Source organism: Daphnia magna, linkage group LG6, assembly GCF_020631705.1.
Source record: "Daphnia magna isolate NIES linkage group LG6, ASM2063170v1.1, whole genome shotgun sequence".
Classification (NCBI taxonomy): domain Eukaryota; kingdom Metazoa; phylum Arthropoda; class Branchiopoda; order Diplostraca; family Daphniidae; genus Daphnia; species Daphnia magna.
In genome coordinates this window covers 7,336,205-7,359,618 of record NC_059187.1, presented here as the reverse complement: position 1 = coordinate 7,359,618, position 23,414 = coordinate 7,336,205, and the positions used below count along the sequence as shown (strand labels likewise).

The following is a 23,414-nucleotide window of genomic DNA, read 5'->3' as shown; positions in this document are numbered from 1 at the left end:
ATTATGTATATTATTTTTTATTTTTTGCATTTAAGGCTATTAATCTTTATGTAAGTTATCACAACTTATTTCTGAGTTTCCCACTCTAAAATAACTATAGGATTTTTGTTTATTGTAATGTTATTCTAGTTTGTTTACAACATCAACATTTCACTGAAATCCGTATTTGAAATACATGGGGCCAACTTACCCCACTACCACTGCCAACTTACCCCGTTAGTGGGGCATGTAGGCAAATTTTTTTTAGCTTTTTGAACGTTGATTTCGATATGAATTCTTCAACGTAGATCAAATTAAAAAATAGCACAAGAAAGCTGGTTATCTGAGCTTTCTTTTACAATTTTTTGGGTGTCAAAATATGAAAAATTAAAGAAACCAGAGAAGAAATTAAAAAAATTGTACCAACTAGCCCCACCCTCCCCTACTAATCCAATGTTGGTACAATTTCGAATTTTTGCTGCTGTTTGATATCAAAATGCCACTAGTACCCCAAAGTTAGAAACTCAAGTTTAAACGATATATATATCCATATACTAATCCAATGTTGGTACAATATCAAATTTTTGCTGCTGTTTGATATCGAAATGCCACTAGTACCCCAAAGTCAGAAACCGAAGCTTAAACGATACATATATCCATATAGTAATCCAATGTTGGTACAATTTTGAAGTTTTGCTGCTGTTCGATATCAAAATGCCACTAGTACCCCATAGTTAGAAACTCAAGTTTAAACGATATATATATCCATATACTAATCCAATGCTGGTACAATTTCGAATTTTTGCTGCTGTTCGATATCGAAATGCCAATAGTACCCCAAAGTCAGAAACCGAAGTTTAAACGATTCATATATCCCTATACAAAACAATGTTGGTACAATTTCAAATTTTTGCTCTTGTTCGATATCAAAAGGTCAATAGTATTTCAAAGTCAAAAACCCAAGTTTAAACGATTTATATATCAATATACTAATCCAATGTTGGTACAATTTCAAATTTTTGCTCTTGTTCGATATCGAAATGCCAATAGTATCCCAAAGTCAGAAACCGAAGTTTAAACGATTTATATATCCATATTCTAATCCAATGTTGGTATAATTTCAATTTTTTGCTCTTGATCGATATCGATTAGCCAATTATAAGCCAATATTGGACAAACAAGATTAAACGATCTTTATACCACGATACCAACCAAATGTCGATGCGATACGAATTTTTGTTGTTGTTTAACGATAATATTATTGGTATGTATGTATATATGTATAGTTTTGGGGTAGAAGTCGGGGAACGGTAAACACCCTGTGTTTGGAACTGGTTTTTGGAACCGGGTTTAATTTTAGCGAAGAATTTTTAACATAGGTCCTACGATGTTACCTAGTCTCGTCATTCGATAACTGATATAAGTGCAGAATTCCTATCAAACAGCAGCAAAAATTCGAAATTGTACCAACATTGGATTAGTATATGGATATATGTATCGTTTAAACTTGGGTTTCTGTTTTTGGGGTACAATTGGCATTTCGATATCGAACAGCATAAAAAATTCGAAATTGTATTGACATTGGATAAATATTGGGATATATAAATCGTTGAAATTTGGGTTTTGGACATTGGATTATTATTGGCTAGTCGATATCGAACAACAGCAAAGGTTCGAAATTGTATCTACATTGGTTTAGTAGCGGGATACATGCATCGTTAAAACTCAACTTTCTAAGAATGGCCCAGGATGGAATTGATTTGGTTTTTGGAAAACCACATTCCAATATTTTTCCAACCATGGACCAATCTCATGTAACTGATAACGCATTTACGATGTGAACCGACCTAAAATCAACATCGGATGAAGAAAACAGAATGGTCAGTATTGTTTCCTACCCGGGTGTGCTTTTTAAATTTGTTATTTTTAATTACATTTTTTTTGTATTTTTGAAATGTTTGGTCTAAATTAACGATTAAACATGAAAATCAAATGATTGTTTTGTAAATTAGTATCTATAATCAGTAAAAATAATAAAACTGTAACCACGTACTAAATTTAAACTAACTTTGGTTTTCACTGGGAAATTTTTAACTAAATTCCGGAATTACTCCGTAAAACATATTACTCGATATGTATAGAAATAGCTAAGTGGATAAAGCGTCTGAAAGATGAAGTTGTTGTACAGTGGTCTAGGGTTCAAATCCGGCATATCCGGCTAGGTCTGTCGTTTCTTTATGTTACGATGAATAAAGCTATTGTTTTGTTTTAGGCTACTATTTAATTTTTGATGTTGGAATGTTGAATGTTGGTCCAATGTTGTTTTGCGCCACTATTGGCCACTATTGATAAGTTAATCCCGGATCAACACTGCTTGCCGGTGTTCTACCAAAATACATGTGTAATATTGGCATAGCAGAAATGGAAAAGGTTTGGCGACTCAAGTTGGAAATGACCCGGGCCGATGTGCGATTCTGATCCTGAACCAATGGCCGATTCTGTATCGGCAACAACATTGGACCTACATAAAATTCCTACCCGGGCAGGGTGTGTAACAGCTTTTTTTACGTGAAATCCGATATCGTTTCTACTGAAAACCGATTTCACGATAAAATAGAGCAAGAAAAGCTCTATTTAACTGCAAATGACCAGACTAAATGAAATGGTGCAAAGTAGCAACCAGACTCAGGTGTGTAACAGAATTTTGACACCTAGTGGTAGTTTTTCGTAACTGGCAACGCTGTTTTACGGCCCGCTTTTTTCAAATTTCAATACAAGCATACATGAATATTTTTAGAAAATATTTGAAAAAAAATTTAAATATAGAATATAAATACTATACATTTCAATTATGTTCCTCGTCTTCAGCTGTATCTAATCACTTGGCAACGCAGTTATCGTCTGCAATTTTGTTTACACAAATTAGTTTCACAAAGTTATTTTTAAATGTAAGAAACGATTTAAAATATGAGTTTGACCAGTGCTTCCGAGAAAGATCACCACATGGTGTGTGTTTTACCCTTAGATGAAAAGGACTCGAAAGAAAAAATCTTTTTGTTTACGGAATCTACATTAGCTATGTGCCAAAATGCTGAGCTGGTTTATCGCTTTCGTAGTCAATCTAAATTTCGTAATATACAAGTTCCAAGCTCTCCGAATGCTAGCAGTGGCTATCATGTGAAATGCTATAGAAAATTTACATCAGTTTCAAAAGAGGAAATTAAAGTTGCATCAGCAAAGTTGGACGAGCTACAATCAGCTACCACAATCACAAGTCCAATAATAGTCCAACAACATATGCAACCAACACCACTCGATTCAGGTAATGTACAATTAGAACAATTAATTGTATTTCTATCTTAAATTACAGGTTTTTGTGTTTAATATAGACAACATAAATGCTGACTTTCGTAATTTGCGTTCTGGACGTCCACCAACACCAAAGACTGTTTTTGATCAAAACTGTTTATTTTGTGATAAAACTAGAAAGTTAAACAAAGACAAAGTTAGGGAATCCATGGCCAAATGCCAAACGATCGAAATGAAAGGAAATATTGAAGCAAATGCCAAATTGCTGAATGATACAGTTTTTTTAGGAAAAATTTCTTCGATTGGAGACTTCATCGCAAAAGAAGTGAAGTACCACCGCTCCTGCCTAATTGCATATCGCGATAGAGCAAATGCAGAAAAACAAAAGAAAGTAGAGAAAGAGGCTTCCTCCTGGCAGAGAAAAAAAGATATATGCCAGAAAGCTCTGGAATCTACAACTGCGTTCATGGAAACAAAACTATTCGTTTTCAGCAATGTTCTTCGCATGCAAGACATTTTTAACCACTACTTATTTACATTACAAGAATTTGGGCTAGATGAAAGTGATATAAAAAAAGAAAATGCCAAAAAAATCAGTATTGGAGAAAAAATTTTGCTTCCCTTTGGTGACCGAGTCACGAAGTTCATTCATCCGACTATTACTGTTGGAAAAATAGTGTTTAAAGCAACAATTTCCATGGATGAAGCATTAAGCACTAAATTTGGAACACACAGGAATAGTCCTACCAAGGTACGCAAGTCATAGCTTTATTAATGCAGATTTTATAAATTCTTTTTGTTTCCTAGATCAGAGAAGCCGCCTTTGTACTACGGAACGCTATTTTCAAGCAGCCCAAAAAATATTTCCCTTCTAAAGTAACTGTAAAGGATTTTATTGAAGGTGAAATTCAAGTTCCGCCACTATTGAGCGAGTTCTTTGAATGCCTGGTTGCTGGCCACATCAACCCAACAAAAATTCGCGAAGGAAAACAAATCAGAATTAAGTCTCTTTGTGAGGATTCTATTTTCGCAGCTACAAATGGAAGGTGTAAGCCTTCCAAGCATGTTTTGCTCTCCTTAGTAATGAAGTCGGTGACGGGAAGCCGAAAGGCTATTGAAGTACTAAACAAATTCGGCCATGGCATAAATTATCATGCTACTGAAGAACTGGAAACGGAGCTTACCTATTCTACAAGTGATGATTCAAGGCTTCTACCCTGGGGTTTAGAGCGACAAAATCAACTACATACCGGTAAATAGAAACGGAAAGAATAAAGCATGCAAAATTAATAAAATTAATACATTGCGTTAATTGCGCAGCCATCCCTGGACAGCTTGCCCAGGGATGGCCGGGGCGGGTGTCGCGGGTACTGTTGGCGGCGTGACGGCTGCAGGCATTACTGGAACTCGACGACGTAGGAAGCGCCGGTTTCGCCGGAACACACGTCCAGCGGGAGTTTTGATTAAATAGTCACGGTTCGGTCCGACTTCGGTGATGACGCCGGGAGTAGACCAGCATTTTGAGATTGGGTGCTGGATCAGGACTGCGTTGCCGACCTGGAGGGGCGGTAAGGGACGTGCTCGGCGATTGAAATGTTCTGTCCTCAGCTCCTTCGCACGTCTTGCCCTTTTTTCGAGAACGTCGGCGTCTTTCTGCCACTCGGCAGCGAACGAACGGCGGTGGGCTGGGAGGCAGTCGCGCATGGGGCGATTGAAGACGACTTGAGCTGGTGAACGACCACCAGATACGGCGGTGTTGCGGAAGAGAAGTAGCGACTGTCCAAATTTGTTGACGTCGAACGATCCGGAGGTGAATGATCCGGCGATCAGCTTCTTCATGGATTTCACTCCGGCTTCCGCGACGCCGTTAGACTGGGGAAAATGAGGAGACGACACTCCGAGTGAGACTCCCCATTCCTTTAAAAATTGCTTAAATTCCGCTGCAGGGAATTGAGGGCCGCCATCTGACCAGTATTTGACCGGTACACCGACATTGATGAATAGCTCCCGGACAGCATTGATGACTTTCTTGGCGGAAATGTGGGCGTCCGGAAAATAGACGACATGAGGCCAGCCGCTGAATGCATCGACTTGGATGAGAAAATGACGACCGTTGAGTTGGCAGAGATCTGCATGAATCTGCTCAAAGGGTCGCGAAGCTGGCTCGTGAGGTCGAAGAGGTTCCGGCGGGTGTGATGGAAGGCTAGAAGTGCATTCCTCGCATGCGCCGGCGAGATTTACAATTTCAGCATCCATGTTGGGCCAAAAGACGGAAAGTCGTGCCCGTTGCCGCAGTTTGGTGGTGCCTTGGTGCATTTTTAGTAGGTCGCGCAGTAAATCGCCTTGCAGCGCCTTCGGAATGACGACTCGAGCTCCCATGACAATCATCCCATCTTCTCCGTCGACGGCTAGATGATGTCGAACACGCCAAAAGGGTCGAAGAGCAAGCGAAAGGTTGCACTTCTCGTTCGGAAAACCGCTGAGGATCACTTCGCGAAGCTCCTTCATGACGGGATCGGTGGCGGCGGCAGCTTTCACCTTTTCTAAAACGGGATCGATGACCGTTGGGTCCGACCCGTCGATAGCACACAGCATAGTAATCCTGGGAGAAACGAAAGACGCCCCTTCGGCCAGCTCGTCCTGAGAAGTAGCTGCTGCGATGGGTGCTCTGCTCAACGCGTCTGAGTCACGATTTTCTTTTCCCGGGATCCACCTCGCCGTAAACGCGTAGCGCTGCATTTTGAGCCGCAATCGGAGGAGACGGGGGTTGTCCAGCTTGTCTAGTGCGTAGTTGTTGAGGATCGGGATGAGAGGCTTGTGATCCGTGACTAATTCGAAGGACGGCAGTCCTTCCAGGAATTGCCGACATTTGTGCATTCCCCATGCGGCGGCCAGGCACTCGAGCTCAATCATCGCGTACCGAGATTCGGCGGATGACAAAAAACGTGATCCAGCTTGAACAACCATCCACCTGGCGTCGGCGCTTTGTTGTTTTAGGAGAAATCCTAAGCCGTTAAGACGGGAAGCGTCGACGTGGAGGGAAGTTGGTAGAGCGGGATCGTAGAATGCCAAGCTGTGGTGAGCCGATAGGGCCGCGCGTGCTGCTTTGAAGGCGTCGTCGTGGGTTGAAGTCCATTCGAAGATGAGCCCCTTCTTCAAAAGGGGCGAGAGGGGGACGAGCGCGCTTGCGATGTCGTGGGAAAAATTCCCTAGTTGCTGGCAGAGGCCGAAAAAGGCCCTGAGGTCAGTAATGTTCAGCGGCGTCGGGAATTGCGAGATCGCACCGAGGAGAGCAGGATCTGGGCGGAAACCTTCCGCATCGACAATGAATCCGCCGAACGGAACAGATGACTCGGCAAAAATCACTTTGCGAGGATTGAGGGAAATACTGTGCTCCTTCGCGCGGGTAAAGACTTGACGGACTGCTTCCAAATGTTCCTCGTAGGTTGAAGAAAAGATCAGGATGTCTTCTACGACTCGACGTGTGTTGGGGATGTCGTCGAACACATCAGAGACTCGTCTGCCGAAATCATCACCGGCGTGAGTGATGCCCATGGGGAGTCGGACGTATTGGAATCTGCCAAACGGTGTCGAGAAAGTCGTGAGAGCGGACGATTCTTCATCGAGCGGGACTTGATGATAGCCCTTGAGTGCGTCGACAACGGTAAAGAACCGCATACCTTTCGGGATGGTGCGCACGGCCTGGAACGGGGTGGGCGACTCAAAGCATGGGCGGATGATTTTGTCATTTAGAAAATGGAAATCCACGGTGATCCGGATCCCGCCGCACTTTTTGAGCACTACGACCATTGGGTGAACCCAAGCTGTTGGTTCAGTCACTTTCCGAATGATGCCTTGCTTTTCCTGGAGTTCGAGCTCGTCTTTGAGCTTCTGCATGAGTGGGACTGCAACCGGGCGTGATCCGCGCATCGATACCGGTGTAGCGTCTGCCTTCAGTTCGAAGTGACAAGGCGGGCCTTTCATTGGGCGGCAAACACCGTCGAAAATGACCCGGAAACCGGTCATAAGGTTCTTGAGATCGGCTGCTTTTCGTTCGCCTGTGACGCCTGGCTCGAGCGCTGCGACCGTCATTGGTGCTGGTGGGCGCGAGAGGAGGTGAGGGAAGAGCAGGGATGAACTTGGACTGGTGTCCGTTTCGACGTCTGTGATGGCCGACAGGGCGAGCGTGCTCACACGAGCATGAGGGTATGATTCAGGCAACATACCCAGTTTCTTTTGAGACGATTTGGAGAGCACGGCCTGCTTAAGATCTTGTAGAACGTGAACTGTTGCCGTGATGGGCCGTCTCGAATCATCGTCTGCGTTCCAGTTGAGCGTAGCAGTGAAGGTACCATCGTTCACGATCGGCGATCCTGTGGCGGTCTCTGGAGAGGCGGCTGGCGCGAGTTTGACGCCTTGAAAGGCTCGGCGAAACGTTTCGCGCGGGATGGCGTCGAGTTCAGCCCCTGTGTCCGGCAGGAAGCGCACCTGGGCAGTAGATCCTGAAGAACTTTTTGGAGCGACGAAGATATCGACGAGTTCGGCTGCTGTGACTGCACCGACTGTAGTGGAGTGAACGCTGATTGAGCGTACATCGCCCGACTTCTTGTTCTTCTCTTTGCTGCAGACTGACGAAAAGTGGCCTCTTTTGCCACAAGCGTGACACTCTTTCCCGGATGCCGGACAATCCACCCTCTTGTGGTGTTCCTTGCTACCACAGTTGAAACAACCACTGACCTTCAATGCGCTACCACGCTTGGCAGCGGACGAGTGTGTATCCGTTTTCGACTCGAATGAAACCTTCTTTTGTTGATTGCTGCTTTTGTTCTTTTTGTACGTGGATTGAGACATCCGCGAGATGGAACTGGCGTCACTACCTTTCAAATTAGCTGACTGTTTGCGAGTAGCTTCCGTGAGGCGCAGCGTCTTGAGGGCATCATCCAATTTCAAAGTGGGCCCTTGCTCTAACAGCTTCCGCCTGTCGTCGTCGCTGCGCACGCCGAATACGAGTTGACCCAGAATTCGGGTGGGTTCACAAGCAGCACAACAGTCGGCACCAAACTCGCACTTGCTGGAGATAGAGCGCAGATCGCATAGCCAGTCATCAATAGCTTCTTTGTCTCGTTGGACGCGGGACGAGAATTGTTGGCGCCACACATGGCAGTTACGGCCGGCATTGCATCTATCCCGGAGCGCCGTGATGATTTTGTCGGGATCTTGAAGATCGGTGGCCGACATACCGGAAGTAAGGAGCACTGTGAGAGTAGACTTCGACATGCACGACTTGAGGACGTTTGCCTTGTATCGTGGCTGGTCGGCTGCGTCGAGGGCCGTGTTGATGGTGGAGAGCTCGAGGAAAATGTCCCATTGTGCGTGCCAAATCTCAAACGAGTCTTTGTAATCATCCATGTCAAATGGAGGGGCAGTGCCGTAAGGCCGGAAAGGCCTCGTGTTGGCAGCAGCGGGGGCAGCCATTGTAGGACTCCAGAGCCAACCGAAGAAAAAATCCCCGTCGAAAACGTCGACCGGCTCGCTCATACACGGTGGTGATTCGGCGCCTCTAGTGGTGGCGCCGTGAACTAATCTCGTGGTAAGGACGTTGATGAACCGACCGAGAGAAAATGTACACGAGTGGGTGCCCCGTAACACTTGAGTCAACCGGCAAGAGTGGCTAGCGAACGTTGAACGATTGCCAACGGCACAAAAACGGAAACTGCATCAAATTTACGGGCACTTCTCGGAGAACTTCAGTTCGAAAATTCCAACTGCGCCATGTAATGACGTGAGAAACAAGCAAGTCGTTGTATACACGCCAGTGTATTAAACTGAGTCGAGTGAGGGTGAGACCTTCGCAGAAAGACAACTAAATGGCGACTGAGGGGTGAAACAGAGCTGCGGGGGGAAGACGGAAGGGTGCGGGGTTGCAACACATTACAGATGGCTTCTGTGTTTTTTCAAATTGAAAACACGCCAATGTGGACGGGATGGAATTCCCAATTTGTTAGAGATCTGATGCCCATGCAACAGATTTGCTATCTTCCTCAACTAAACGTCTCCCCTACTTCTAACTCAGCAGTGGTCGAAACGCTGAAAATGAGTAAACGCATCGCCGAGGAATGTAATCAACAATATATGTCAGTTACATATGATCTTGCCATTTCAAAAACGGCTCTTGCAATACAAGCAGAGGAAAAGCCAGAATACGATCGTTTGTTCATTCAACTTGGTTCTTTCCACATAGAACTGTCTTTTTTTAAAGCAATTGGAAAGTTTATCGCTGACTCAGGTGGACCATACATCTTAACAGAAACTGGGGCGTTGGCAGAAGGTTCTTTAAATGCTTTTTTAACTGGAAACCATTATAACCGGTGCAAAAGAATTCATCCCATTTTCGCAGTGGCTCTTCAATGCCTACATTTTGAAGAATTCCTAAAGAGCGCAGATTACACATTTATTGACGAAGAAATGCGGAACTTACTCAAAAACTTGAAACCAGAAGACTTGGCGAACGTAACGGCAGAAAATACCCCAATTGAAATACGTGATCTCGTTGAAAAGTATGAAGCCTTTCGTCACAAAACCATTCTTGGAGAGCTCGGGCCTACTGCTCAGTTCTGGATGAATTACATAAACCTTTTGGACCTTTACCATAAATTTTCAAGATCAATCAGAACTGGAGATTATAAGTTATACATATCCCTTCTGCCGGAGATTGCCAATTATTTTTTTGTTTTCAACCATCAAAATTATGCGAGATGGCTCACAAGATATCACGATAATCTAATGAATATGGAAGATACTCATCCTGGTATAACGGAACTGTTTGAAAATGGAAGCATATCAATTCGTCGAACCAAAAAATCTTTTTCCCGTATTCCAATCGATTTAACCCTGGAGCAAACTATAAATAAAGATGCCGCTAGTTCTTCATCTGGTAAGCTAATCGATGCATGTTTAATGTTAAACTTTCCTTAAAAACTATATTGTAAAGTATTCGTTTGTTTCACCACAGGAGTAGCTGCAATAACTAATTCACCGTCCGCCAGAACCAAATGGAATAAGAGTCACCATATCCGCATGACAATTGTTTCACATCTCTATAACTACCTTGGCCTTAACCGGAAACAGGATGCGTCTAGAGAGACTCACTCCCACAGGATTAAAAAGGACAATACGCTGTTGCACAAAATCATTGACTTTATCATCAAGTCCTGCAGGAACCCTTTTACTGGTAACGACCGTCAGTTAGTTAATATTAGTTCTGGAAAGGTTGCGTCGCATGCAACCCAACAGTTCCTGCTAACAACAAGGGAAAAGGGGGAATCCATGCGAAAAAAATTCATTCAACGGTGCATAAGCGATCCTTCTGCGTTTCTGCAGCCTATACCCAGACAGAAATTAGTAACATTTTCATCTGAAGGGGTAAAAGTAAAAAAAAAGGGACCTGATAACAAAATTCTGCAAACACGGATGGAACGCGACTTGATGGGTAGACTATTGGCAATCGCCGTTGAAAAAAAATTGATATGAATACCGTCCTTTCATACCCATTAACCCCAATCCCACTGTGTTTTAGCCATTTAGATGGAACAATCAACGCTACACCTAAATCAACGTTGTTGAATAGTTTGGAAAAACGCAACATTTCAAGTGATCCCTCCAAAGTTGATGTTAAAATTATCGATGGTTTTTTTCTTTTGCATTTATTTGTTGACCTACCTACAACGTTTGGTAAAATTGCTAGATATATTCTTAACAAGCTCTGTGGGACGAATTGCAAAAGAGTTGACCTCGTCTTTGACCAAATCGTGACCCCGTCTATAAAAGACATCGAAAGAGACCGTCGGAGTGATGGGGATAGGGATGTACCATTCATAATTACAGGACCCAATCAGCTTCGCCCCAATGATTTTTTGAAAGCTCTAAGGAACGACAATTTCAAAATCGAGTTCATTAAGTTTTTGGTTGATTCATTTGATGATGACAGTTTGTGTAATATTATTGGCGACAAGACTGTGCGCGTTACTAAAGGGTCAAGTTGTTATGTTTTCACTGCTACCGATGGAAGGGTTCTTAAAGAAATTGATGAACGTCTTTGCAGTACGCACGAAGAAGCGGACAGTAAGATGATTGCCCATCTCACAAGCATTCCTAGTCCCGCAAACGTCGTTCTTAGGACGGCTGATACAGACGTATTTATCGTTGCGCTTGGGAATATTCATAAAATTAAGAGCGGTGTTAATGTTTTCATAGAACTTGGGTTGGCTAGCAAAAACACCATTCGGTTTGTTGATCTCACTTCTCTAAGTAAAAGGTTGGGGCCAAAATTGTGCAAGTCTCTGCCTGGATTTCACGCTTTAACTGGATGTGACTATACGCCTTCCTTTGCATATAAAGGGAAAATGCGGCCGCTTTCAATGCTCGAAAAAAATGGTGATGCGCAAACTGCTTTTGGGAAGTTGGGATCTATGGAAATGTTGTCTGAAGCAACAATAAAGTCCATAGAAAAATTTGTGTGCGAAATGTATGGAACAAAAGGAGCGGAATCTGTTAATGAAAGTCGGTTTGCTTTATTTATGAAAGTCTACAGTCCAAAAGGTAAACACCCCATGGCAAGTGTAAAAGGAATAGATGGGAGTCTTTTGCCACCATGTAGGAGTGTGCTCATTGAGCAAATTAAACAAGCGAATGCGATTTGTTCATTTTGGAACAGTGCAACTGTTTTAAAACCCACAGTGTTCCCTCCCGAAAAGAACGTTTGAAGCTTGACGATGAAAGGTATTCGATTAATTGGTTTGAAGGTGATGTTACTCCACCTACTCTTCATTCTATGGCTTCTGAAGCTGAAAAAGATACTCAAGATAGTGAAAATGAGGCTGACAGTGATCTTGAAAGCTATAGTGATGAGGATACCGATTCAGATGACAGCAGTTGTAATGAGAATTGAGGCTGTCTTAATCAGTTTCTATTTTAGTCTTATCATTTTAAATTCTAGTTTTCATTTTTGCCAAAAATTTTTACTGCCCAATGCTTAATCAAACTAAGATGTTACTGTTAATTTTGTGTGCAATGATTTTCCAATATAACCAAGTTGAACTCTTCAAACAAATGTTATTACTTTCTTTATCATTAGAATCGGTATTGCTTGTATTGACATTTGAAAAAAGCGGGCCGTAAAACAGCGTTGCCAGTTACGAAAAACTACCACTAGGTGTCAAAATTCTGTTACACACCTGAGTCTGGTTGCTACTTTGCACCATTTCATTTAGTCTGGTCATTTGCAGTTAAATAGAGATTTTCTTGCTCTATTTTATCGTGAAATCGGTTTTCAGTAGAAACGATATCGGATTTCACGTAAAAAAAGCTGTTACACACCCTGGTCTGGTTTGCATTTTGCACCAAAAAAAATAGTCTGGTCTTTGATATTGTTACTTGTCATATCAATCCCTAAACATACAAAAAAGAATTAGGTAGTAGAAACGATTTTGGGTTTTACGATATTTCACGCCGACTTCGGGAGCGTCTGGCGGCGTGATTGCACCATTTGCGGCGGACCAGACTTGGTTTTCCGTACTCAGCGTATTGAACTTAGTAATAATATATTCTTAAATAATAGTAGAAATGATATATATGGAAAACCTCCTCGGCTCCCGGACTAATAGGGTCCCCTGGCTGCCGGGGGAAATAGACAATTTTGACCTTAGCACCTACTGTCTGCCGGAGGGAAATATATTTTACCTTAAGAAAAACACTTTTTAATTATTTTTTACTATACGTTTCAACAAAGACTATTTGTCAAAATGTTGTGTAAACCACAAATATTTCACTTAAACCTCAAAATTCGAAAATTGGCCTAACCGCTTCCCAAAATTTGATAAATTAAAAAAAAAATAAAAAATTAGTAAAAATACCCTTAAGATTGGTATCCTTTTTAACAGTTAATGTCTTCAAATCTACTATTCTCCTGTTTTTCTTTCTCACATGAACAGTTGCCATTTAAACAATATAGCACCTACTCCGCCGAACCATTTCCACCTTGTCCACCTTTTCTCTCAACGTTTCTTATTCTCACTTTCAACTCCATCAACTTCAACTGAACTTTATTATAAAATTGAATAGTGACGAAAACCGCAAACACGAGGACAGCACCGGTTACGGACGGCAAGACAACCTTCCACGTCAAATTCAAAATCAAGATCCGCAATAGTCTCCGGTAAATCTTCAATGCCCAACTTTTTACTCGAGCCCATTATTTCCCTTATTCTTATTAATTGCTTGGGGTGAATCGTTACGGTGTAGCTAAAATCATCAACGGCAATGTGTTATAACGTCAGTAAAGGTGTTTTTAGGAGACGGCAACAGGGCGGGGTCAGTTTAAATGAAAGTCTTTGTTGTTGCCTAGAGATGGCGTTTAGCTTTGACTATAAATTTAAATTAATTTTAGAAAATTGAACTCAGTCACAGGATACAGTTGGATATTCCTTGATTAATAGATTTTCCCATCACCACTGCCCCCTTCCCCTGAAAAAGAATCAGAATTTTGGAAAACACATAGAGTATCTACTAAAACAAGGTCCGATTAAAGTACACCAAAGATTCAGAAGTGCAGTTTTACTCATTTTTAAGAAGCTAAAATAACGTAAAAATTCAGGGACGTTGAAAAAGCATAATGACACGTCTGCGGAATTTGCCATACTAGACTCACAAAATCGACTTGGGAGGGGGGTGGGGGGGGTAAACGTTTCGGAACCGCCAGCAAGCATTTCACATGGGTATAGCATCGCGAAATAAAATTTTAGTCTTATCCTATTTATTTATTCATTTTTCTTTGAATTGTAATCAGTTAACATTAGATTCGTTAAGAATGTGGACGCTTACGGATTAGCAAGGATGGATAACAGAAGGGTGTAAGGGGATGAAACGGAAACAGAGTTCTACAAGCCAAGATTAAAGCACACAATATGAAGTTGCAAGTCACATGTATGCGAAATGATATGCGAATGTTTGGGTTTTTTTTTTTGGCACAAGTAAGAAAACAACTCGAAAATCAGACATTTTCTTCGGCTTAGGTAAAATGTATTTCTGTCTTACTTTCCTACTGTAAAATCGTGAAAAACAAATTCTTCCAAATATCGTATAGCAATTATGTCTAAAGCAGCCAACGTGTATAGCCTGCATCGCAGCCAGCCTTTTGCGCTTGTGTTTATACAGTCCCTGGAACGTGGACCATTGAAGCTCTTTGGTTCTTGTTTTTTTTGGTTTTTTTTTCTCTTCTGAGCTTCGTCGGTTTACTCGCCTTTACCGCTCAGTCTAGGTATCTAATTTTAGACGAGCGTAGTAGCTCTAGATGGGCGGTGTCTCTATACGGGTGTTGGATCGCTGAATTAGTAACGTTGTATCGTAGCCCTTGAAATTGTTTTCTACCTACGATAACGCGTAACAATTTGCATTGCTTGCTGTAGGTTTAACTTAGAAATACTTACCTTCTGAACGAAAGCTAAATTTGTTAGTAAAACCATGCTGTTTCATTCGTGGTGTATCATTTGTTAAAGAAATAAGCGCGTTTTGTTTCGTTATCACACCGTAATTAAGTTTGGCTGTTTGTATTTTCTGTAAAAAACAATCAAACTTCAACGACATGAATTAGGAATTTTATCTCTGTTGCTTGATTCCTTTTGGGTGTTGCAGACCTCGTGATTTAAGTTTTAACGTCTTGGATCAGCATGTAATAACGAGATGCATTCTTGTCGCGAACTGTCCAAACCAAGAGAATTTCAAGGCCAATAACAATCAGAGTACTTTGTGTACTTTACAAGAAAATCGATTAGACGAAGAGTTTTTGACAGATCAGTTGACAACGTGTCAATTCAGTGTTCTATATAGCGTGAAAAGCAATTCGGGTGACGATTCCAAGAGAAGCTCGTGAGGAGGGGGAGTCTCGTTCATGGCTATAAAAGGAACGGCAAAGTTTGCTGAGGTGTACTCCCCAGAAACTCTTTTAACAGTCGGTAATTCGAGCTACGTTCAATGCTGAAAGGCCTCTCGTTTTTTTGTCGAAGCCATCCCTGCTTTGGACACATCTCCGCCCCTTCTGATCTATTGTGGACTGACTTGCGCAGTGGCATCCTGCATCCATGAATACTTGCCGACCGGACTGTTCCAGGCTCACCAGTCGCCGGACAGTCTTTTGCGAAGGAGTTCTACCGCTTCTTGTGCTCTTCATCGACCGAACTCGATCGGCTAATATCATCGCATTAAAGTTTGTTCGACGTGAAACAACGAAATGTCGGGAACCGTCTCGAAATCTTCTTCTTCGACAACCAAATCGTCCAAATATGTCTACCGCTCGACCGGTGGAGCTGGAACCGATGTCACTATCGAATACTCCACCGACCTGTCGGCTTTGTCTCGTCTCGAGGTGTTCATTTCCTGTCATTTTTTTGCACTCTAACCATCGTCGTCATACACAGAACGATAACCATTTAGCATGTGATCCAACCAAACTTGCAAGTCGCGCGCAATGTCCCACAGTTGCGCAAAGGTGGTAATCTGTGTCTACCTTAATTTTCAATTTGTGCTTAGAACTAAGCAAACAAAACAAAAGAAAACACGTTTCTGTTTTATTATTTATGTACAATACGTAACACAATTTCTCTTTATTTCAGGACAAAATCCGCCTCGTTCAGGAGGATCTCGAGACTGAGCGAGAGCTTAGACAGCGTGTAAGTAGGATTATTAACACCCGTTGGCAAAGTAAATAAGATGTGTAAATTTACACGAGTAGTACGTGATATTTAAAGAAATTATTTTAGCCTTTGTAGAACTTTTAGTCTAGTTGTCGCAAACAGTTAAGAAAATAACAGTTGTTCTTAAAAAGTGTTTGAGCTTGGATATAAATAGCTTAGCTTTGGACCATGAAATGCTTGGCTCATGGGCCAAGAATTTATAGATTTAGCATCGCTTTACAAAAAAGGAAAAACTAAAATATAATAATATACCGTTCGAGAAAGTTTAAGTATAAATGTAAAAACAAAAAGAAAAAAAAAAAGAAAAAAAAAAAGGAAAAGAAACGGAAAAGAAAAAAAAAACATAATCTGTGCCCGTGTTAGTTATTTGCTATTGCCTAATTTGTTATTGGTAGCACCGTAAATAGAATCGACTGTTGATGTGAAAACTTTTGTGAATAGGTTGAACGCGACAAGGCTGATTTAAGTGTCATGGTGATTCAGCTTCAAGAACGTCTTGAAGAAGCCGAAGGAGGAGCTGGAAACCAGGTAAGATCGTTCACAGTTTTCGAGCTATTTCTGACGATGAGCCGATGTTGACGATTGTCAATCATCTCAAGAGTGGTTAGCAACGACACTAACATTTTGTACCCACAAATGTTTTTTTCCTCTCTGTTTTAAATCATTTCACTCAAAGTTAAAAAATAATTCGCCTTTAAAATTAAATCATCTAAATGGCTGGCGTTAGAGGTTGTAAATACTGACATGGCGGAGTATTAACATGTCAAAAATAGAATGTGTTCATCAAGAAGTGAAACAACTGTTGGATTTCAATATATTTACAGTTGGAAATCAACAAGAAGCGGGATGCCGAGTTGGCCAAATTGCGGAAGTTGCTTGAAGATGTCCATCTTGAATCAGAAGAGACAGCACACATGCTCCGCAAGAAGCACCAAGAAGCTGTTATCGATCTTCAAGATCAATTGGAACTATTGGCCAAAGCCAAATCAAAGTAATCATTATTCTTGCTTTCATAGATAATACTCAGTTAAATCAACAATTATCAACTAAGTCATGTTTACATTTAAAAGATCTTAGGGTGAATACGTGTATGTTTATTTGCTGAACCAATCTTTTTACCGATTCTAATACCTTGAAAGTCAGGGCGAATGCTTTTTTACTGCACACACCGTGGCTAGACGGAATTTTTCTTGGGAAGAAACTAAGAGAGGAAGGGTTCTGAAAATAATGCGTAGCGAACCTATCCTATTTTTACACTGCCACGTCAACCCTCGTGATCTAATGCATTCCAGCTGTTCTAGCGGACTCGCACATATCCTTAGAGACCTCTGTGGTGTTGCTCTGCCTGTTGCTACAGCCGCCTTTTTGTTAAACTTCAAGCAAAACCAACAAACTTATGTTCCCGTACTTAAACCATGTTGCATAACAGCATTGTTTTGGATCAAAGAATTTTAGGTTTATTTTAAAAAACCTGGCCTACCTTGTCTTCGCTAACAAATCCTTGTAGAATTAGAGATACCAGTCTTGTAATATTTAAAAAATGATAATCACGGACATTAAACGAAAGCAACGGAAATGTTTTATTTCAGGGCCGAGAAGGAGAAGTCAAAGTTTCAACAGGAACTGTTCGATCTCCTGTCCCAAGTTGAATCGGCTAACAAAGATAGGGTAGGAGTTCATTATAAGAGCTAGCCAAAGTAACGTGATACGGATTTCTTAATAGAACTTTTATATTTTAGGCAACATACGCGAAGCAAGTGGAAAAGCTGGAATTGCATGTTCATGAATATACCATCAAAATTGAAGAGCTCAATAGAACTATCATCGACATTAGCAGCTACAAAACTCGTTTGTCAACGGTACAACACATTTAATTTTTAAAGAAAAGCCAAACAACATAACATGCGAATCAATAGGAAAACATTGAGCTGACCAAGGAAGTTCAAGAGCTTAAAGTGAGTTACGAAAACATTAGCTACTTGAAGAACCAAATCAGTTCTCAGTTCGAAGATCTTCGTCGCCGCTTTGAAGATGAAGAACGGGTACTGATTTTTACTTTTTTCCATTACTGCAGCTCCAAAGGAAACTGTCTTACAAACGCAAGTCATTTCATTGCATTTCGTGTTTTGAATTTTTTATAGCGCCGTTCCACTTTGGAAGGAAATTTGCACTCAGTGGAAATCGAACTGGAGTCGGTGCGCGTTCAACTCGAAGAGGAAGCCGAGGCTCGTTTGGATCTAGAACGTCAACTGTCAAAGGCCAATCAGGATTGTTTGTCATGGAAATCCAAATACGATCAGACTTGCCTATCCCACACCGAGGAGATTGAAGAAATCAGGTATTTTAAAAAAATCTGGTTGACTAGTGAATTTATCAATGGAATCGCTCATACTTCTTCTCAGACGTAAATTCCACGTCCGGGTTACCGAATTGGAAGAGCAGATCAGCGCTCTCATTTCCAAATGCTCTGGTCTGGAGAAAATCAAATCTCGTCTGCAAAGCGAAGTTGAAATCCTCATTATTGATCTGGAAAAGGTAAATCTTTAAGTTTTTTTTTATGTACCTACGAACCAGAAGAAAGAAAATTAATTAGTCTGTTTCGCTCATCTAAGGCCAATACTACCGCTCGCGAGATGCAAAAGCGTAGCGAACAACTTGAACGTATCAATGCCGAGCTTAAGTCTAAGTTGGATGAGCTTACGGCTCTATACGATGCCTCCCAGAGGGACAACCGAAATAAGGCAACCGAAATTTCTCGCCTCAGCCACGAATTGGACAAAACTCGAGAACAAAAAGATCAACTGACTCGTGAAAATAAGAAACTGGGAGGTAATTATAAATCATGTTATGGAAAACTATGAGAATTTCAATTTTGACTGATGCATTTTGTATCAGATGAAAATGGTGAGCTGAAGAGCCAATACTCGGAACTGAGTCGCAGATTCCATGAGATGGAAATTGAGTACCGCCGTCTAGAAAACGAACGCGAAGAACTGGCTGCCGCATACAAGGAATCTGAGGCTGTACGTATAATCCGAAAAATTAATCAACGACATACCCTGCCCAACAATGATCTATTATTTTCTGACAACGGAGTAGTCCCGTAAGGCTGAGGAGCAACGCTCGCAGCGTATGGCAGCTGAAATGAATCAGTACAGGCACGATATGGAACGTAGATTGACTGACAAGGAGGAAGAACTAGAATCAACCAAGTAATTGTCCATTAGCATTGCGTCTGTGGACTGGCCAACTGAATATTTAACCACTTGAAACTAAATTCTTTTAAACTATTCAAGGAAACAAATGTCAATCGAAATCGACCAACTGAACTCTCGTTTGGTTGACGCCGAAACTAAGTTGAAAACTGAAATTCAACGTATCCGAAAGAAGATGACAATCACAATCACTGAACTGGAAATGACTTTGGACGTTGCGAATAAGAACAACATTGAACTGCAAAAAACTATTAAAAAGCAATCTCTTCAACTTACCGTAAGTTTCATTAGTAGGAGGCGAACTAGCTTCGTATTTCTCTGTTTCATTTATCAAATTCAATTCATCAATCTAAAATATATATTTTTTTCTATTTAACTTACTTTTTTAGGAGCTTCAATCAATGTACGAGGAAACCCAGCGTCAATTGCAAATCACCATGGATCAATACGGAGTGGCTCAACGTCGTTTGCAGACTCTGCAACAAGAGATCGAAGATATGCGCGCCAATATGGAAGGAGTAAGAAGCGATTTAATAAAAAGTTCTTGTGCAAAATATAAATACATTTTCCGTAATATAGGCCCTACGCGCTAAGCGCGCTGCTGAACAACTGGCCGAAGATGCCGGTGCTCGCATTAATGAGTTGACTACCATCAACGTAAATCTTTCTTCAACTCGTGTTAAACTGGAACAAGAACTGTCCGTTTATGCCGCCGACTTTGAAGAAGCCAGCAAAGAACTGAAGGTATTCCCAGGAATATTGCATCAATAGATTTATATGAAGTTCGTGGTTAATGTCACAATAGTTGGCTGATGATCGCGCCCAGAGGGCCCAATGCGAACTTAAGCATACCATGGATGTCCTCCACGAGGAACAGGAGCGCGTTGTCAAAATCGAATCTATCAAGAAGGCTCTAGAAGTGGAAATCAAAAACTTGACGATCCGTTTGGAAGAAGTGGAAACTAATGCGTTGGTCAGCAGCAAGCGTATCATTAGCAAACTGGAAGCCAGGGTATAAAATTCCTACCCGCGTCTGCTTCGTTAACGTAAACTGAATTTTGGTGATTTCTAGGTTCGTGACATCGAATTGGAATTGGACGAGGAACGCCGCCGACATGCCGAGACTACCAAGATCCTGCGTAAGAAAGAGCGTCAAGTCAAGGAAATCATCATCCAGGGTGAAGAAGATCACAAAAACGTCTCCCTCCTCCAAGATTCGGTCGAAAAACTCACTCAGAAACTTAACGTTTACAAGCGCCAACTGCAAGAACAGGTCCGAAACTAACATTTTTAAATAATTTGCCACTATGTGATCCTCCGTTTCTTTTAGCCATTTAAAAAATGACTACCTAAGACAGAATGAGGAATCTATTTGCGTTCTCTATCTATGCAGGAAGGGATGTCGCAGCAAAACTTGAGCCGTGTCCGCAAATTTCAACGTGAACTGGAGGCTGCCGAAGACCGTGCCGAATCTGCCGAGACCAACTTGAATTTTGTTCGAGCCAAGCATCGTACTTTTGTTACATCTGTCCCCGGCGGTAGCACTACATCAAATGTCTATGTAGTGGAAGAACAGAAGCACTTTACCGAGCACTATTAACTGAATAACAAATGAGTTTCCTATAAGTGGGATGCTGCATGCAACGGTCTGCAACAGGAAAGCACAGAACTTTTATAAAGCGAACATCATGTTTTAAACATTCATTTGAGTTGAGTTTATTTGATTCTATCTGACGATGAGAAAAGATCCAACAGCTAATAATATGCCCAAATCTATTTGTACAAGGCATCTGTACTTGTAGGCACTAGGATGTAACGGGGAGATTCGGAATAACTTTCTTCAAACTTAGGGTGTAACACAAGTAATTCAATTAAACTAGTTTTTTTGTGTAGCCAAAAAAATAACAAAGTAATAACTTTGAACTACTAAGCAGATTTCTCTGCTAATCGGTCGTTCAGTTTTACCGACGCTTTCTTCAATAAATCTTTATAAAACCCAGGTTTTTCTTTCAACTGCTTTTAACGTGCTTCTTGACAGAGAATTGTAATGCCTTACTTCTAGTTTATTTGCCTTTCTCCTGACTTGTTATTTTCTTCAATGAACAGTGCCTTGTATGACGCCTTAATCTTTTGCCAACTGTACCCTCTTCTCCAAAACAAAGAATTGGTTTCTCTGGGCATTTAAAATACACCTAATAAATGTCGAGTTTATTTATAACCGGTCTATCTTATAACATATCTAGGAACGTCTTAGTGACTAATTGTCTACAATTGTACAGCGGAAAGCATTCCGCTCGACCCTAAGGATGTTGACTTATTTTATTTAGCATTTTAAAAGGTTTTGAAGGTCATGTAGCCTTCCCCGGCCGCGACAGGCCCCCTTTTCCTCAGACTTATTTTTGCTCTGTTACTAGTAACATCGCTCGACAGACATGTCTTGGCATCCAAGTGAATTTTTTAGGGGCTGTTTCTACGACCCACGTGTAGCTTTTGTCGATCAGACGGTTTCCGATCACGAAAGGATGCGAGTTCGGGAGATGCATATTCGTTCTTTGCTACCAGTTCAGAGAAAGATCACTGGTTGGTTTTTCTCGACACGCGTTACATTGGGACAGTTGTGGGTTCGGTTTTATTCCTCCTTTCGAGGACCACGAGAGCCGTTTTTACGACCATTGACCAGAATATCGTGGTGATCATTCACGTGGTCCAACAGTTGAGTATAATGGACGAACCTTCAACGGTAGGCGAGAAGACTTTCAGGGCTACTTCTGTGGAGATAAAGACTTTTACTTCTACAGCATAGACGGCTTTTGTTACGACGCGAAGGGCTATTGTTATCGTTTCGGAGAAGACGGTCACTATTATGACGTAATGACTAGCTGCCGTTATGATTCAGGCGGTTTTCCGTGTTACGAAAAAGGTGTGCGTGTTTGTAGTGACAATTCGTACACGTCAGATAAGGATTCCGGTGCAAACGTTCCTCCCCCGGTCAGTAAGACAGTCCCTCCGCCGAGTGATAAGTCAGCTTACCCGAGAAGCAAGGCAGGTCGGCCATCGAGGGGCGGGTCAGTTCTCCATTCAAGTGGGAATATTCCCCCTCGCAGCGAGGAGGTGAATTCGGACCAGACGGAAAGAAGTCGCCCATGACGTTCTAGTGCGACCAGCTCGCCAGCGCTAGGAGGAGGCGGGCTGAGACGGCCACTACTTACATGGTGGCAGCACCGGTGGTAGTCGATCTCACACCGAAGGAAACTGAAGCTACACTCCCTGTGTTAACCATTGAAGGAGTGAGCCTGTGGTGGTTCAGGCTCTCAGCCACTTTCAGTTTCGAAAGATATCTCGGAGGAGATTTCGTCATGGATGACCAAGGACATATCGACCGATACTTCGAAGTCCATTTCCAGAGAATTTCCGCTAGAGTTCGCTGACGCCGAATTTTCTCTAAAACCACCCAAACTAGATGGCTGGATTGCACGCCGAACGCCTTTGAAATCCGACAAAAGCATCGTTAGATCGATTAATGCAGCCGAGAAGTTGTACACTAAAGTGCAATTAATAATCATGGACATACACTCCTCCTTTGATCGACCTTTACGCTCGCTTAAATTCGTTGCCGGATAGTGAATCGTTCAAACGCCAGGTGCAGGCCGCTCCCCAGCAGTGGGGACGGGCCTTCTTCCATATTACTAGGAAGCGCCGGAGAGCCGTGATTTCTCTCGCTGAGCCAGGAACGGAATATCTGCTGCGCAATCCTGATGCCTTCGAATCAGGGAAAGAGGCACGTTCGTTTCTCTTTACGGACAGATATTTGCAAGCTATGTTGATTGACACCAACCAAGATAGTACCTTTGCCCAAGTAGCCAAAACGGCAGTGGCAGCAGCCGCTGCGCGCGTTCCTAGACGATCGAACGCAAGGTGCTTCCGCGTCGATCAACCAGGCTCTACATTTCCGTCGCCGCGGTACGACACTGGCCAGATCATTCGTAGTGGAATAGGTGGAGGGGAAGGGGAATTGACCGAGGTCGTGGGCATCGTGCCAATTGTTGGTTGCAAGGAGGACGAAGGTATGTATCTTGTTCCGAACGTCACGTGTAAATGGACGTTGGAACAGAGATGAATTGTGAAAGGGATGATGATTGTTCCGAATCCTACAACTCCGAAATAA

At 42.1% G+C, this 23,414-nt stretch overlaps 3 protein-coding genes across 3 annotated transcripts; 2 read left to right on the top strand and 1 right to left on the bottom strand.

Moving 5' to 3' along the window:
* Window positions 1–2,042: 2,042 nt before the first annotated feature.
* On the top strand, window positions 2,043–4,552 carry LOC116925049. The gene is made up of 3 exons (XM_032931670.2): window positions 2,043–3,301; window positions 3,369–4,039; window positions 4,096–4,552. Exons 1-3 carry the CDS (start codon window positions 2,947–2,949, stop codon window positions 4,546–4,548), a joined length of 1,479 nt encoding a protein of 492 aa, XP_032787561.1. The 5' UTR covers window positions 2,043–2,946; the 3' UTR covers window positions 4,549–4,552.
* Window positions 4,553–6,975: 2,423 nt separating this feature from the next.
* LOC116920640 lies at window positions 6,976–14,807 on the bottom strand (the record flags this gene model as incomplete). The annotated part of the gene is made up of 3 exons (XM_045175586.1): window positions 14,772–14,807; window positions 9,767–9,930; window positions 6,976–9,001 (listed from the first exon to the last, which is right to left on the bottom strand). Coding segments are annotated over exons 1-3 (2,226 nt in total), but the record flags the coding sequence as incomplete, so codon positions are not given.
* Window positions 14,808–15,446: 639 nt separating this feature from the next.
* Window positions 15,447–21,455, top strand: LOC116924984 (paramyosin, long form). The gene is made up of 18 exons (XM_032931614.2): window positions 15,447–15,706; window positions 15,954–16,010; window positions 16,476–16,562; window positions 16,859–17,025; window positions 17,624–17,702; window positions 17,774–17,893; window positions 17,951–18,076; window positions 18,176–18,372; window positions 18,437–18,569; window positions 18,647–18,863; window positions 18,930–19,057; window positions 19,134–19,246; window positions 19,331–19,526; window positions 19,639–19,767; window positions 19,829–19,993; window positions 20,055–20,261; window positions 20,322–20,522; window positions 20,643–21,455. Exons 1-18 carry the CDS (start codon window positions 15,572–15,574, stop codon window positions 20,847–20,849), a joined length of 2,664 nt encoding a protein of 887 aa, XP_032787505.1. The 5' UTR covers window positions 15,447–15,571; the 3' UTR covers window positions 20,850–21,455.
* The last annotated feature ends 1,959 nt before the right edge of the window (window positions 21,456–23,414 follow it).

Coding starts and splice junctions, on each gene's coding strand:
- LOC116924984 (XM_032931614.2), top strand. CDS start 15,572: ATGTCGGGAACCGTCTCGAAATCTTCTTCTTCGACAACCAAATCGTCC. Junction 18,570..18,646: donor TCATTATTGATCTGGAAAAG/GTAAATCTTTAA, acceptor CGCTCATCTAAG/GCCAATACTACCGCTCGCGA. Junction 18,864..18,929: donor TGAAAATAAGAAACTGGGAG/GTAATTATAAAT, acceptor ATTTTGTATCAG/ATGAAAATGGTGAGCTGAAG.
- LOC116925049 (XM_032931670.2), top strand. CDS start 2,947: ATGAGTTTGACCAGTGCTTCCGAGAAAGATCACCACATGGTGTGTGTT. Junction 3,302..3,368: donor ACCAACACCACTCGATTCAG/GTAATGTACAAT, acceptor TGTTTAATATAG/ACAACATAAATGCTGACTTT. Junction 4,040..4,095: donor ACAGGAATAGTCCTACCAAG/GTACGCAAGTCA, acceptor TTTGTTTCCTAG/ATCAGAGAAGCCGCCTTTGT.